This window comes from Lineus longissimus, chromosome 9 (genome assembly GCF_910592395.1).
Source record: "Lineus longissimus chromosome 9, tnLinLong1.2, whole genome shotgun sequence".
Lineage (NCBI taxonomy): Eukaryota > Metazoa > Nemertea > Pilidiophora > Heteronemertea > Lineidae > Lineus > Lineus longissimus.
The window spans coordinates 6,391,452-6,407,844 of NC_088316.1; the positions used below are offsets into that span (position 1 = coordinate 6,391,452).

Consider the following 16,393-nt stretch of genomic DNA (forward strand, 5'->3'; position numbering starts at 1 on the left):
TATTAATTTTTATACTTAGATCTAGACGGAATCGAAGAAATGGTTTAAATCGTCGATAAAAATACACTTTATTTTGCATTCCTAAATGTACTTCGTTATTTGTATCGTTTCGTAAGGCTTGCGAAACCTGCCTCAAAACGATATTGAAAGGACAAGAACCCGAATAGGAACAGCTGCCAATGAAAAATCCGCACACTATTCTTTTAATAACGTTAACCTGGCAATTCTAGGAAACTGTGGTGTGATGACTACCCTGCTGTCCTGTTCATGCGACTTATCAGAATGAAGGATCTTCGCATCCAAGGGAATCCTACTATCTATGCAATGTCTTTCCTGGACTGCAACCCCTCCACACGATAGTGACCAACCGTCGGATGGGATTTCACAAAATGATACTCCCGATGAATCCCGAAATTGAGTTTCCTTGCCGACCCCTGTTTTGTCACTGCCTGAAAAAACATATACAAGTAATTGCTTATCAAAGAGAGATTTTGGTGACCCCATTCTGCCAGCAAAAGAAATAGCTCACCTGCCGAAAGATAAACGAAATTGCTGGAGGAAAGCGCCGTATACAAAACAAGGCATTGATTTCAACTTGATAAGTCGGTGTATTTTCTTCTATTGTCGTTTTACAAACACAACCGAATATACGCAGTCGACATCAACTTCAATTTGAAAGTGAAAAATTCCATTTGAATATCTTAAACAATTTGAAACATTGATTTCAGGCCGATAAATTACTTTGTGTTATGTCTTCAAATTGGTCTTAATTTTTGTTGTTGTCCTATAACTCACGTTATAACATTCTCAGATAAGGACTTTATTATCGTTCACAGGACATGCAGGTGTAAAAATGAAAGAGAAAAATATCATTAAACCTATTCAAAAATTGATTTCTTGATAGGTTTATGTAACTGTTGTTTACCTTAAATGTCGTTTTATACTAGCCAGAGTATCGCCAATAGACTTCAATATCTCTGTTTGTTATAACGTCACACGGCAGGTGAGAAAATTATGTAAAGAAACGTCCCGGATTACAATTTTGAGAACATTGATTGCGCTACGATAAGTTCTCGTACGTGTAACAAAACTCCGAAACGGGAATTTTATTTTACACCTAACAAAATAAACCCGAGTTTAACTACAATTATTTGGTGGCTGGGGGCAAGGGGTAGATACTTTCTGATAAAGGGCTCCCGGGCTTCTGAGGCAGGTGACGTCGCACAATGCACCAGATGAAGTGGGTAAATAAAAATGGTGTTTGGTATCTTGAGTTCGATCTACCTCTTTTCAGATATTTATTATAATAAAGAATATAAATTTGGCTTAAGATTTTAGACGCTGTTAAATTGTTGACATTTGTTGGTTTCGAAATGGAGAGACGAAGACATTCGCAGCTAAACTCAAAAAGAAGTACGTTTTTCAAATTAAGTCATTTGGTCATATATTCTAAAGTATCACAAGAGCAATACAAAACGATCAAGATATCATCACTAAGCTCTTGGACTTAATTGGTGACAAAACCAGGACCATACCTATATTGCTACACCTGAATGAACTTCAATTAGATGAAAAGGGCTGCTTCAAAGGAAAATACCGGGTTTTAAAATCCTACAAATTATTTTGTGTATCCTCCGTTTATCGTGATAACCTGACGCCACCTGTTCAAACTCGCACAGTGACAAAATTTAAAATAAATTTCAGACACTGGAATTGATCGAATGACGCCATCTTTAATGACGGCATCCTGAGATTCTTGGTTTTGATACGTCGCGACCAGTTCAAATTGTTAGTTTTTGTTCGGGTCTAATAAATGCATCGTCTTTCATAAAACGGGTTATTTTATCCAAAAAAACCAAACAGGGTCTTTGTAAATAAAACCTGACACTTTTTGGTGTGCTTTCAGGTGATTTTATGGCGAACTATAAATGCCGCGTGTGGGGCAGCAATCACTTCCGCGGGCTCTGCCAGTGGTGATGCGATAGCTTCTTGGCAAATCGGTATTTTTTCCTTTTCCACTTCCACGGTACTTCTTTCAAGCTAGTACCAGTTTGGACACCTGTTGTTCATGCAGTGGATATGGCGTTGGTTTAGCCCTGGCTCTGCACAGGGGATCCAAAGGTGACAGAGGGGGTCACCAGTGGCAGGGCCACAACGTGCGGAGGATTGTTCGAATCGACTGCTGGACTTTTCTAGGGGAACGTCGACGTTCCAGATTAATCAGCTCAGTCACTCGACAATGCATTGTCTGTTCGGGTTTGTTTTGGTAATTTGATAGGCTTGAAAGCAGCCAAAATGTGTTTATACTTGCCGGTGATAAATTTTAAAAGAGGGGCAAGCTTTTGTTATTTTTGAAACAAGTCTCTTTTTATTTTAATGAAGGTAACAATTGCTATGCCCTTTTCCTTTTAGCCAATTAAGCATAATTAAGACGATAGTGGTGACGATATCGGTACACCACACAAGCTATTCACTACTTGGATTGTGTTGCTGACTCGCTCTAGCCAACTGATCGCCCAATCTTAAAAGAACAAATCCAGGAAATCCTGGTCGATACATATCTTTGAGCCTGGGTCAAAATCAGCATCAACCAGAAGTTATTTTTATCTGCTTTTCAGCTGATGGAATCGTGCTAGAGCGCCTTCCACAGCTGTGAAATGTATTTGAAGCCATTAATTGGTTATCCCATCTGCTTAACACTCAGAAGCTTATTGGTTCGAAACCGGGCGGAAACATTCTTTCATCAATCTTGAAAATGAGAATGTGCATACATCATTCCTCCAAAGATACTTTTTTCTCTTATTATTTGGAAAAGAGAAAACTTCAACACAACGTACGAACAAACACATTCTTTATTTGAGGCCAACAAGGCCCAAAGACATATCACAATTCCTTATTCAAATTTCGAAAACACCCGAGTGATACCATTTCATTTCTATAATGGATAATGTATATAGCCTCGTTTTCACCACAGCGGTTTTGGGGAGACAACCCAAACCGCTTGGGTTGGTGCAAAAAGTGGAAGCATTTCAAATCACATTATTCGATATATAATTTGAGAGATGTTTAGAATAGAAATTGATACCTTACTGTCGGTATTGATTGTCTCACCCAAACCGCTCGGGTTGAGCTAAAATATTGGACAAAAACCTCGGCTACATCTCGGTTTTGGTCTACATCTTAGCTCCACCCTCGCGGTTTGGGTGAGACAATCAATACCGACAATGAGGTATCGATTCCTTTAAACCAACTTTGCGCAGTTTCACCATTACTGTTGCTGAGAGAACACAGAGAGGTAAATATCCACGACATCGTGTCGCAGAGGTATCTTGATACTAGTACACGTATATCATTTATAGAAAAACGAACGTTTTGTTTTGAAGCATCGTGCCTTTCATCGACGACAGAAAATGTAGGTGTTTTGATAATTACAAAGACCTTTGCAGCATGATCTCGCGGATTTATCTCTGTGTGTTCCAGGGTTAGAGGGAGTTACTGGCTGGTTAATACAAACGACCGTTGCAGAGGGAAGGAGGCGCTCCATACAGCCGAAAAGTATACACAAACAGTGCCTTACGGTACATGTATGTTTGTACATTTTTGACGTATCTAAGACCCGCAGTTAACTCTATCTAGCAACACTGCTAATATACCGTGTCTTTCGGGCAATAGCACATGCCCCTCCCCTTCCTATAAATACGACCCATAAAGTCACGGTGCCGAAAAGGGGAATCCATTTTGAATACTTTGACCAATTGATTTCTTGCCCCAAACTTGCTGGTCAGTTTTGTAAATGAATGTACAGAATGCCAATCTGTCCATCCGCATGATGATGCTTTACTCGTATTTAGTTTGATCCTGCCTTTCGTGTCATACATCATAAACAGGAGATCTAGATGTATCTCAAAGTAATCATTGTCAAGCATTTGTGATATCTACAGATTTCCTGCCATGCCCGTGTAGAGGTAGCTAAAGATATACATGTACATCAAAAAGTGTGCGCAAATGGTTGGTAAACGTATTTATAAACTTTCCTAGGAACCTATAACGACACGTACGGAAAATTCTGGGTGTCGTGAGCATACTTTATTACTGGCTTTGACTCCGGTGATTGCTGGACAGGAACGCCAAAGCCCATAACTGTGTGTTCCCGCACACATCATGGAACACTTCCGTCTACTTTCAAGATATCTCGGAAATTGTTTTCCAACCTTTCCGTGCAAATTTATTCCAAGGGCATGAAGACTTAAATTAGGACTGCAAATTGATATGTTTGATGCTGACAGCTGATACTAATTATGAACTGATATTCAAAGGCAAATTCGACAAGTTTTTTGATTATTTTCCATCTCGTTTCGTTTGGGTATTGAGAGTACCATTGAAAGCGCTCAAATTTGCTGATAGCAGTTGCTGACTGTGCTGCACCCATCTCGATATGCCAAAATACGAGAAGACTATCTGAACATGCGTGTTCACATCCCCCGCCCTTAAAGCCACTATCCACAGCAAAACTAAAACTGTGTTTCAAGGTGTTTGTTCTGAAAAACAGATTAGAAAAATTATAGTTGTTTGTATGGGTACCATCCGAATATCAATAAGAGAGTCCGTCCGTATCGGCGCATAACCGGATGGGCGCGATAAATTCGACATTCAAGTATTCGTAACTCGACACCGGGATAGGGTAGTGCCACTCTTCACGGCCAGATGGCGCCAACATGCGCGTTTCAATGAGAGATAATGATAATTCAATAGCTCTGATTTTTGACGTGCCTGTGCTCTGGCTCACATTCACACATCTCACAGGATAACTCACGCCTCCACTAGCACGACAGCCTTAATATTGACTCATGACGTGATAAGACCACCTTTAAAAATGTCGAGTGGGTCGATATCGTTGGTTGAACCAGAAGATTGTAGCCGAGTCGTCTTAGCTCTTCGCGGTATATGTGTACGCTATCCTCCTCCAGAAAATATCCGGATCAAGGACTTGTCATTGAAAAACCCGGTCTTTGAATCATTCACTTCCAATGTGGCCAATGGGGTACACTTGCTATATTGCAGGAAATAACAGTTGGCCATAACCTTCAACCAGTGAAACGTTCATCGTCCCCGCGTTAATAGTATGTGCACTAGCAACCCCTGCATAACCATAACATAGTCTTCATGTAATGCAACACTGTACCATTGGCCACAGCCATTTTATGTGTACCACTTTGAACCCTCAGACGGCCGGTATACATCCGATATCACAGGGCCACTACTCTCGAGTTGAAATGATTAATTCAGAACTTACAAGCACATTTAGAGCGATGTGTGTTTAAAAGAGAATACCCATTCTTTAACTACCTGATTTAGTAATTTCATAGCAAAACATGTCATGATGCTAAAAACTTGACAAAAAATGATATGTAGGTTCGTATAGGACTTTTCAAGCGTACAGCAGTACTGCTTAGGAACAACTTGGGCGTGGGATTTATCTGACCAGGAGGGTAGACCCCTGCTTGACACCATGCGCCGCCACTAGTCGTATCTCACCAATGTTGATCTTTAATAACGATTTTCGTCAGTGTTACGAGCCAGTTTCGGTCATGGCTTCTGAATTTCAGGCAGGCCTATGGTTACACCCCGTTCAAGTGCATTGTTTATTGCAGTACACCGATTTTTCAATGATCCTATTTGGTGATTTTGCGGTCCTGCTGGAAGCCATTTTTTGTATGAAACACCAATATATCTCACGTCCAAGTTGTCCCTTTAAGCGCACATTAATTTCCTAATTTTTTCAAGATGGACGACTCATTTCATTTCGCGGTGCCACTATGGCGAAGGCTCCGTGAAATATTTGATTATCAAAAGAAATGGTTAGCTCAGGCAAACTTAAATGACACATATCTCGAATCGAAATGACCGTCCTTTGTGAATTTATCCACATCTATTTAGTGCATTATTACAGTCCACGATAATTATTTCAACTGTGCTGTTAATATTTCTAATCTAACACTTAGTTCCTGTGCCCAAACGTACAAATAGGAAGGTGTGGTGTGAACTACTAAGAGCAAAATTGTCACTACTATAACGCACTACTTGAATAATATTTTGATCAAGAATGTGAAATACAACACCATTGACGACATCTTTGTCAACTTGTACTAGAATATTCCATGAATGACTTGGCTCAAATTCCACCGGCTTTGTATATCGGCTGCAATAGTGGCAACGGACACCACATCTTCCATTTTCCATAACCATGACGCTCTTATTTTTTTGCTGGCAGGCCTACTGCCACTGGCCAGGTCTGTTTCTTTTCTCTCACACATACACATGGCAAAATAGAAATCCCTGGCATCCATAGTAAGGTTCAATAAGGAAATCCAGTTGGAACAAAACACAACGTCAAGTCTGAATTTCAAGCGTTTTCAGACCTCCGGTTCCTGTAAAGATCAGGGTCACATCACAATATCATAAATCACACACTATTCCAATTGAGCAGTTTACATTTCGGTTACATGGAAGAGTTCAGTACTTGTACAAACATTGAGCCGCGTTCCTCCCAAGAATAATTCAGCCAAACCCGTGAGAGTGTCCAGTGCTACGCTCTGTCAGAATATAGACGTAAAGCATCCAGTAGATCCCATTGAAAATGATAAAGGCGGCTGGGAAGAGTATCCGCGATACGAAGTCCACCCTCCGAGCGCCGATCTCTGCAGGCGGGGGCCTCCTTATTTCCCCTATGCCCGCCTCGTTAGGGTCATCGTTACTTAAGCTGTTGAAACCGTTGGCTGAGGCTCCCTCAACAAGCTTGAAATTGGCGGATATGAGATCCTAAAACAATTCATTAAGAGTTTTGATGAGTAATCGATTTGAACGATGATAGTGCATTATGGCGGTCAAGTGCCATACTGTTCCATCGGAACATGGGCCAAAACCTTGAAGAGACTGATGCACCACAAGATCGATGCTTCACGCTGGCTTATTTGGCCATGTGAACTCTTATTGTACCTTTATTGTATTCGCAGCTAACTTACAGGAAGATACACAATTATCATTTATGCTATCAACAAATTGTTAACAAATGAAACATGAGCACATCAAGATTTTTTAAACTCTGCAATAAAGCCGTCTTGGAACATGCTTAATTCAAATAGGGTATTGACATCTCAATAGGCGGCGCTAGTTGTCACATGGATTATGTACACGTATCGAATGATGTCAAAACTAGGACAAAACTGACGTTTTGTCTCTGCCACAACAGTGCAATACCCAAGTAACAGTCAGCGTTTAGTACGGGTGGCTAGCCATGGTTAGATCCTTAAAGCAACTTTCCACAACTTAAGTAAGCGTGCCCTTAACTTACCTTACACGCATTTCCTAGCTGATTAGAAACGGACCTCTTGCGTTTTCGGACGATGGTTGTGGCCAATGCGTATTCCAGCAGCGCACTAAACACAAAACCTAGGCAAGCAGCAAGCCAGACATCCATCGCTTTGATGTAGGATACCTAAAAACCAGTTGAAATGAACCTACGGTTAATTTGATAAATTGGCAAGAGGGACTACAATGTACAAGACTACCGAAGTCAATATGACGCCTTTCCCAAACACCTCATATCAATCTTGTATTTTTACAAAAGGCCTATAATACACGGCTCAATAACCATTTGGAATTTGTAATCGAATTTGAAAATTTCCTATCACGTATAAATACATATATATATAGAACTTGATATAAATTTCAGCCTTGCCACAGATATACAACTATCCCGGTACCAAAATCAAGTTAGTATCTACACGACTGTGTATAACTGAATACAGTATCTGTTTTCCTGGCCCACACGCGATTATGAACGGAGTAGCCCTCTATCGTGGTTGGACAGACCGGCTTCCAACTGCAAGCAACCACGTCCAAATCACACAGGTAGAACAATGCCACTGCCACTAATAAAACATGCGGTGTTGTATTAGGATTATAAAGGTAAATTATCCAGTTATTAAACCGTTTTAAATTGATACAAGGCAAATGATAACCATTACAATGAAAAGTTACACTGAGAATAACAGTGAAAGGGTCGGGGTGCCAGCGAAAACGGACTGCAAAATTTTTTTCTTTTTTTGGGGGGGGCACCCATCCCTCGAGCAAAACGACATCCCGTATGCAAATCCCGTCTTCCCGAACTTTAACCGTCGTTGCACTGGTTATACGCTGGTGCCACCTGTTGGTGTCCACCGTAGCATCCACTACCCGTAATCACAAGTACATTTGTAATTTTTTTTGTACCTGTGGCATTGACGAGTTGGCATTTGCACTCTGTGTTGTTATGGTAAGAACTGTTAGCACGCCCAACGAGACTCTGGCAGGGGCAGACTCGACATCTAGCCAGAAGGACACCCATGACACTATGACCACCAGGGCACTGGGGATGTACAGCTGAATAAGGTAGTAGATGAACTGTCGATGGAGATGCACGTCCATTTGGATTCCACTCCAGTTGCCTGAAAATTTGTTTAAAAATACTCAACTTTTAATTTCACCACGTATAAATTCCTCCTTTTCGGACACAAAATCGTTGATTCATGTAATAATAATGATAATGAAGAGACTTATACAGCGCTAAATTCAACAGGTTTCAGTCGCTCAAAGCGCTTCACATTATGATTCCTAGCTATTGGTCTGATTCAAGCTCTGCTCTCTGGGAGTAGAGTAGATGCTGCAGCTAAATACAGCGCTCAGGACTAACATTCATAGTTTGCAATTGCTGCCAGCTAGTTACCCATTTACTCCTTGGTTGGTAGGGTAAAGTGCCTTGCTAAAGGACACAATGACGAAACAGCGGTGATTCTTCTGAGAATCGAACCCACGACCTCCTGATTATGAGCCCGGTGATCTAACCGCTATACGCCACTGATCTTCCTTGTACAATAAAAGGTTGAATCACAATGCGTTTCCTCAGCTGTTTCATAGCATGCCCTATGTTTTCTAAACTGCGAAAGTTCCTGAAAGGAACCTAAAAGCCTGCTTCCACATTATACGAATTTCGCAACGTGTCACATATCATGCCTTTGTTTAATTCACATCACGTTTCCAACAAACAATGGCGCTGTGTGTGATACGAACTACTCTCTTTTACACTTTAAGAGGCTAGTCCTTGTAAACTTGGTAATACCACCCACTATTAATATTGGAAGGTCAAATATACCAATAATTGGCCCAATATAAAGCCTGATCGGTCAGACATTTATGTATACCACCTCTTAGTAATGACCACCATTGGAAATGTAAAATTCTAGTAGCCAATGGAACATAGAAGTGGGATGTGTTACCTGTTCATCTCTTAATGTGTAAAATCGAGGATATGGAAACAGGCCTTAAAAAGATCGTTCGTCTGCAGATTAGAATAATATATCCTTTACCTGGTCTGTATGCGCCTGTGTTGGTATAGTTACTGATGGTTGGATCTCCCTCCATCAGAAACTTCGGTAACTCCATCTTCTTGTTATATAAAACAGGTTTGTCCTCAAACCACATATATACAAGGTCTGTACTGGGCAAGGAATCTGCAATATCAAAGAAAAATGGATTTTTTAGCTTGTATAATATAAGTGCAATAAACATCCTGAACAACCAGCGCTGTAGCAAAGCCTTAATAGCCCTGGGGATCTTACACCAGTCCACGCAGGTCATAAAGGCTTTGACTTTTCTAAATATGCCATCAACTTGTTGATTTTCTACGCAAATCTCCAGAGGCGTAGCCTGGGTCGTTTACCTAAAAACAAGGGCCATTAACGATCAAATATTTATATCCTAAGGTCACTTGGAAAATAGAGGATGCGTCGCACCCCTGACCCCTCTGGATATATATATTTGTTTATTCCTCCTTAGATAAGAAGGGAAAATTTACAATGAATAGCATAAACGCTTATAAATGAAAGTTAAATGAAATGACATTGTGTACAAAGATTCCCAGGTTAAAATCACAGATAAAATTCTTAAGGTCAGTTTATACTCGCTCGCCGACCCACATGCGGAACGGAAATTTTAGTCGCCGCTCTCTCGCCTAAAGCTAGATTTACATTTATACGTTTTATAGCCCGTATATCGTATGCGTTTAACGCATCCGTCCAACGAAAATTTTTCAACACATGCTTAACCATTTTGCGCATTCACATATCTCCGACAACTGCATAAAACGGGTGCGTTTAAGCGCATACGTTGGTCGAATCCAACGCATCCGTGCTATCAGGTACGTGAACGGATAGAAATTCCTTTGAAATGACGTCATTTTGGGATATACTTTCCTTGAAGTCGACCCTTGTCTACGAAACCATGCCGAGGAAGACAGGGTTGAAGAAAAATTTCGTGGAGGACTTGGTGAACGCTGTCCGAGATCGTCCGTTCCTGTACAATCCGAAGCATGCTGATTACCACGATTCAAAAAAATGCTTTAATGCATGGGAATCTATAGAAAAGTTTTGCCCTTAATAAAGCGCTCGATATTACGTATAAATGTGTATCGGAAACTCGGATGCTGGAAATGGAAACGTATCACGCATCCGTTTCAACGTATACATGTAAATCTAGCTTAAGACCCATGCGTAACCAGTGAAATGTGACATGCGGAACACGGAGAAAAGCTGACAACTCGCATTTTTTGCGCTTTACACCTGAAACGTTTGTAATCCGTTGGACATAACCCAGATTGAACTTTTTCCGCGAAGTCTACATTTATCGCCATGTCTTCGAGGAAGAAACAACCTGTTTCTACTACTGAAGATGAACGTTTGATCGAAGAGGTTCGGAAATATCCAAAGCTCTACAATAGCTCTCTGTCCGAGTACAGGGATCATGGCAGATGCGAGGGGAGCTGGGTGTCCATTGGTCATCAATTTGATGACAGACCGTCACTGGAAAGACATGGAAGAGAGGTGGAAATACCTGAGAGATAAGTACACAAAGCTGAAAAAGTCTGTTGAAGGTGGTCGAAGCGGTGACCCTGGAGGCAAAAAGATGAAATGGAAACTTTTACATGTATAAGAGGAATTGAAGCGTAACAAAAACGCGTCCGAAACACGCTAGCCGGATCCGTCATTGCCTGGACGAAAGCGCGAGCATTGCGGTTTTAGTCGGACGATTGGTCCGCTCAAGTCGGCGTAGTGCGCGGACTACTCGCTTACCAAACCGAAACTGTGGGTTGGCGAGCGAGTATAAACTGGCCTTTATAAGATTGCGTGTACAGTCCTTCCAGAAAGTAAATGTCCACAGGTTTTTTTAAATATCACAGAGATAGAATAAGACATGAATGCGGTTTTCAGCAGAGAATGGTATATCTAGTTGGTCATGTATCTGTTGTATTTGGACCCAATTAATCCTGTCTCTTCATTATGTAACAGGCAATTTAAAAAATGTCCAAAAGTTCGTGCTAAATTATTTCATTTTGAAGATTAGTTTAAGCTCGCTACAGGTGATTGTTTTTTTCATACAGCTGGTACCTTTGAGAACACCCGTCCATAGTCAGCAATGCAGTCAGTCAGGGTCTTTCTGGCCAACATGCATGCAAAATTGAATAAAATCTTAAGAATCTTGTTATAATCTTATCTGGATTTTTGACCAGTGGTGGGATAGTAGCTGCTCGGGTATGACTTAGCATCCATTGCCACCTATCCTAAGCTAAATGAACTGATATCGCTGAATTATGTATTTCTTGTGTCGGCATTTTTCTCGCCGAGATATATTTTTCAGATAGATTTGACATGGATGTGGTTTACAATATTATTCGATAGATCAACAAATACAAAGTTCTTAATTTTGTAGCTAAATGGACCTAGAGTGCCGTCATAGATATAGAACACAAGAAATAATGCTAAAGTCAAATGTCGAGCTAGAGATTACGGAGAAGTATCAAGCCCCTGTATAAATACAAAATGTAAGCAATAAAAAGTTCATTTTGACATAATGAGGGCAATTCAACTTAAAAATCCGATCCCTATCGTACGATAGGTCATAATTAAAGTGCTTCAAACGGAACAAATGTGTGTGTTTCCTGCTGATTTACAGTTTTTCTTGCCAAAAATACATTTTGACTTCAAGCATTTTTATACATTGATAAACCCACTGATAAACCTCGATTCCCACTCGCTGAAATTTGGACTAAGATTATTTTGCTTCAGCAACAGGTTAAGATAACCACGGAGTCAATGGGATTGACTACATGCGCAGGTATCGACATCTATCCTTTGCACAAGGAACTGAAATCACTGCGGTCTCACTCGCCAGGACAACAATACCATTGAGACAGATTTGTCTTCCAGCTAAAACGCGAGCATAGCAAAATACAATCGTCTACTTACAACTTTCTATGTACAATGAACACTTCTGGTCATCCATCGGATAATTTTCGAACTGCATGGGACACGCTAACTCGATGCTGAGTCTGGAACAAAATTAAACAAAGTAAAGGTCAAGTTAACGTGTTTCTTCCAGGTGTCGTTTTTAACGTCACTTCAGCACGCGGGGAAACCATGTTTTATTTCAGCTGGAAATGCAGTGGGGCACTTCGAAGCATCTGTTAACATCTTATTGCTAAGAGGCTGTTATTTGCATGAAGAGAATTGCTCGCCTAATGACTTTTGCAGGGGCGTAGGAGGGGGAGGGGAGCAGGGGACAGGGGGAGTAGGAAATGCCCGCGTAGGTCACCAAAAATGTGTTGTGACCATGAATAAAGCCGAAGAATTTCAAAACGTGTGTACATTTTGCCCCCTCCCCCTCCCCGCCCAAAAAGCTTGCTATGCCCCCGAAGTTTGGCCTCGGATTTCCTAACCCAACCAAAAAATGATGGTCGATGATCCTGTTTGGTGATATTGCGGTCCTACTGGAACCATTTTTGTAAGAAAAACCCACATTTCTCATGCCCAGGTTGTCCCTTTAAAGTACCCTGAAAAGAAAGGAGTATGTACCGTATGCTAAACGTGATCCTGCCGTTCCTCTCGAGATACATGGCCCTGGTCTGGGACAAGACCGTGTGAATCTTCACCGACTTCGCCGAGGGGAAGTAGGGGTCCGGTTGCCAGAAGTCATCAATGAGGTCCCCGTGGATGGACATGGTGCCATTGAAGAGATCCTTCAGCCTGGCATCCATCCATTCTTGACGTAAATATACATCCTCCACCATTTGCTGCACGGGAGAAAACATCATTAATTAAACCGATCTTATCCCGGATTTCTAGATGTATTGCGACTTTGTCCTCATGAGACCAAATGGGATGAAGAGAAATTATGATTAAACACCACTGAATCTAACAATGGGACAAGACCAGTGTAATATGAAATGTTATCCACTAGAAAAGGTTCAGGGGAACAAACGATGCAAGATGCTGCAATATAGTGATTGGTTCCATCCATTGTATTCGTCAAACATTATACCAGATTAATGACCTAAGTAGACATTGACTCCCTTTAAATCGGGATCGATTGTCACAAGTCAACAAATCAAGGACAATTATCTAATTACTGACTATCACTCGTCCGACGAGAGTTCAATAGCATTTCAGGGTGTCTGACGCCTATTTGATCAGAGACCGTAAAATGCTAACTCGTCCAACTCACATTAAAATGATTAAATGGAGTATGAAATTACCGTGAAATCTCTGCTGGCTATAAATTGTATCACACAGTGCCCAAAAAACACTGAACCACGATAGCTCAATAGTAAATCAGTGATCGGATCCCGTGTAACGTGTTTGTGTGTTTCCATTCTAGGGTGTTTACCCTTAGAGTTTGGGAACATTGAACGATAGGCATAGGCAGAAACTTTTTTTGTGTTTCCCCCTATTAAAACGGAATGGTCTCTCTAGCTCTCTAGTACTGTACGAGAACACTGAAATATCGGAACAAACAAAGATGTTTCATCGGCAATCTAAAGACCAATCAATGCAACTTTTTTCTGTACTTTTTTCATTCTTATTTTATACGAGCCAGTAATAAGCAACTTACCAAAGAAGTACAAATTGTTTTCAAATTATTCTCTATTCTCATTTAGAATGGTCAGTAGTTGCAACACTTCTTTAGCAGCCCGTTGTACCAATGTCGTCTTGATGGACGGACACAGAGGAATGGACCGTCATACGGAAACACACACGCTCCAGAGAACGACAATACCTCTCGATCAGCCTTGCCGGTGGCCGAATGGTCAAAATCAATGACAATAACATCTTGCTGCCCCTAATGGACCGGAATATAATCTTCACCTCTTGGCATTTCTATAATTTCCCCCCGTGTAAATGAATCACAGTCATGATCGAGCCACTGAGAGACCGTGATTTATTTCTTACCATGTTAATCTCGTCAATCGAGCTGATGCCATTGATATATAACCCTACACGTACTATCGTCGCAGTATCTAGAAAGATAAAGAGAAAAACCTGATGATTTCCCAGTAGAAAATTTTAAGTCAAGAGTCTTCCAAATAAGTAGTCAGGTCAAGGCAATTTTCCTTTTGATTTCAAGAGGACTGATGGTGGTGGGCATAAAATACATATCTACATGTATTCATGAATATTGCTTGAATATTTTCCTTAGATTTCATCAAATCAAACCACAATACAACTGCTGAGATGGTCCCTTAAGATAATAACCTAAATTCTATTGACTCTTGAGAAAGTCCCTGGTCTCCCTGCATACCGAGATCAGCATGCATTTTCTCCTCGTCGGGATTAGATATATATATATGTATACAGTCATACATTACAATGAAAATGTACGGCATTGAACATGTTTAAAAGTATTATTAATCACAAGCTGTTCATCCTCTTTCAACTCCCCCTGACCCGCGTGTCGTGCGAGAAACCATTATTCAGACCTGTAAACAACTTTCTGTTGAGATAATCCACAGGTTATTGAAATAATGATCTTAAACATATTGGGCATAAAGCAACTGTTGAGGTGGTTCCTTTAAGCCCTTAAATTCATAAACTGAATTCTCCTGACTCTTGAGAATCATATCCCCGGTCTGCAGACCGATCCCAGCATGCATTTTCTGCCCGCCGGAGCAGCAGTACAACAAGTAGCACGTCGAGTGTTCTTTTACTCTCTTTGAGTGGTGAGAAACAACATAATTAATCGCACTTGATCATGAACCACTCCATCAGATTGTAAAATTCCGTAATTTCGTCTAATGCGTGCAATGGGCAGAGTCTGCAATTTTTCTGAAATGAGGAACCTGAAGAACTTAGAATCCAGATGGCAGCGCCAGTACTGAATGGTACACTTCCAGTGCGTTTTCCATTAAAATTAAGTTTTGTTGATTTTCTCCTCATCAAACTCATCAAAATAGAATTAAGGACCAATAAAACAACACTATTAGTGCTATTTCCCCATGTAGAGTAATTAAGGGATGAAATATTCAAAAATCATTGACCCTTTCTCATTACAACCATGGTCCACTTGCCTGCAGGGCCCCCATTGACAGGTTTTGTTGTGCAGGTTCTTCATTGAGATAACAGCGCCATCTGAGTTGGGCTTATGATGAAATGAAAGAATCAAGCCCGACACCCGACGCCCATCTACGCCCGGTCTGTAGATTATACCTTTGCAAAGGTTATCTTCAATCCACGATTGCAGGTCACGTTATGTAAATAAACGCACGTGGTCCACACATCGCATTTCAATACCAAGACGGGTATGGATTTTCCCGGGAATTTCATGCAGGAATTCGTCAGGTTGCATGCATTTGACACCTTGACTGGTCTGATGCACCGGCAATGTATTTGCCTCTTGTATTGAGGTTGTTAAGGGCTACATGTATCAGGACTGAGAAGCGCTTGAAATTTCAAGGAACACATGCAATCAGAAAGAGTAGAGATATCCCACTTCGATCCTACTAACAAAATTACCCTTGGTTAAGGTACTTTAAGGTATTTTTAGGGTATTGTAAGGTAAATGAGGGGGAAATTTGCCCCGGCTAAAATTACCCCCTCATTTACCCTACAATACCATACAAATACCGTACAGTACCTTTATAAGGTTATATTTTTAGTAGGCGCATCAGTCTCTGGTCGCATTTGCCTCTTGGTTGTCCTATGTTTATTACTAAGGGGCCGCACTTTCTTTAGATACGTCCCCACATACCCCCCCCCCCCCCCCCATGCAAATAATCGTAAAAATGTACAGTGCGCTCAAAATTGTCCCCCTCACTGTAATTCTCAGATGCTTGCGTATGTCAGTAAACGCACGGCGAACACAGTTCCCGTCCCCCTAACTGTACATATTAGTAAAATTAAGACCACCAATATAACCTCCCAGCTCCTACCTATAGTCCCTTTTAAGAAACCCTTTTCAAAACACCGGGAAAACCCAAGTCCAGCAATCATCTGGTGCATTTTGGTTGACATTGGAACTGCGCACGTGC

The 16,393-nt window shown here is 41.0% G+C and overlaps 1 protein-coding gene across 10 annotated transcripts in view; it reads right to left on the minus strand.

The window, feature by feature from the left end:
- Window positions 1-2,840: 2,840 nt before the first annotated feature.
- Window positions 2,841-16,393, minus strand: part of LOC135493600 (glycine receptor subunit alpha-2-like) — a 387,954-nt gene continuing 374,401 nt past the window's right edge. For all 10 annotated transcript variants that reach the window (XM_064781063.1, XM_064781068.1, XM_064781066.1 and 7 more), the window contains 7 exons: window positions 14,319-14,386; window positions 12,945-13,162; window positions 12,339-12,421; window positions 9,405-9,548; window positions 8,272-8,486; window positions 7,352-7,495; window positions 2,841-6,819 (listed from right to left, as the gene is read on the minus strand). In XM_064781063.1, the coding sequence (XP_064637133.1) occupies window positions 6,559-6,819; window positions 7,352-7,495; window positions 8,272-8,486; window positions 9,405-9,548; window positions 12,339-12,421; window positions 12,945-13,162; window positions 14,319-14,386 (1,133 nt within the window). In that variant the 3' untranslated portion in view covers window positions 2,841-6,558. The remainder of the gene's footprint in view (window positions 6,820-7,351; window positions 7,496-8,271; window positions 8,487-9,404; window positions 9,549-12,338; window positions 12,422-12,944; window positions 13,163-14,318; window positions 14,387-16,393) is intronic.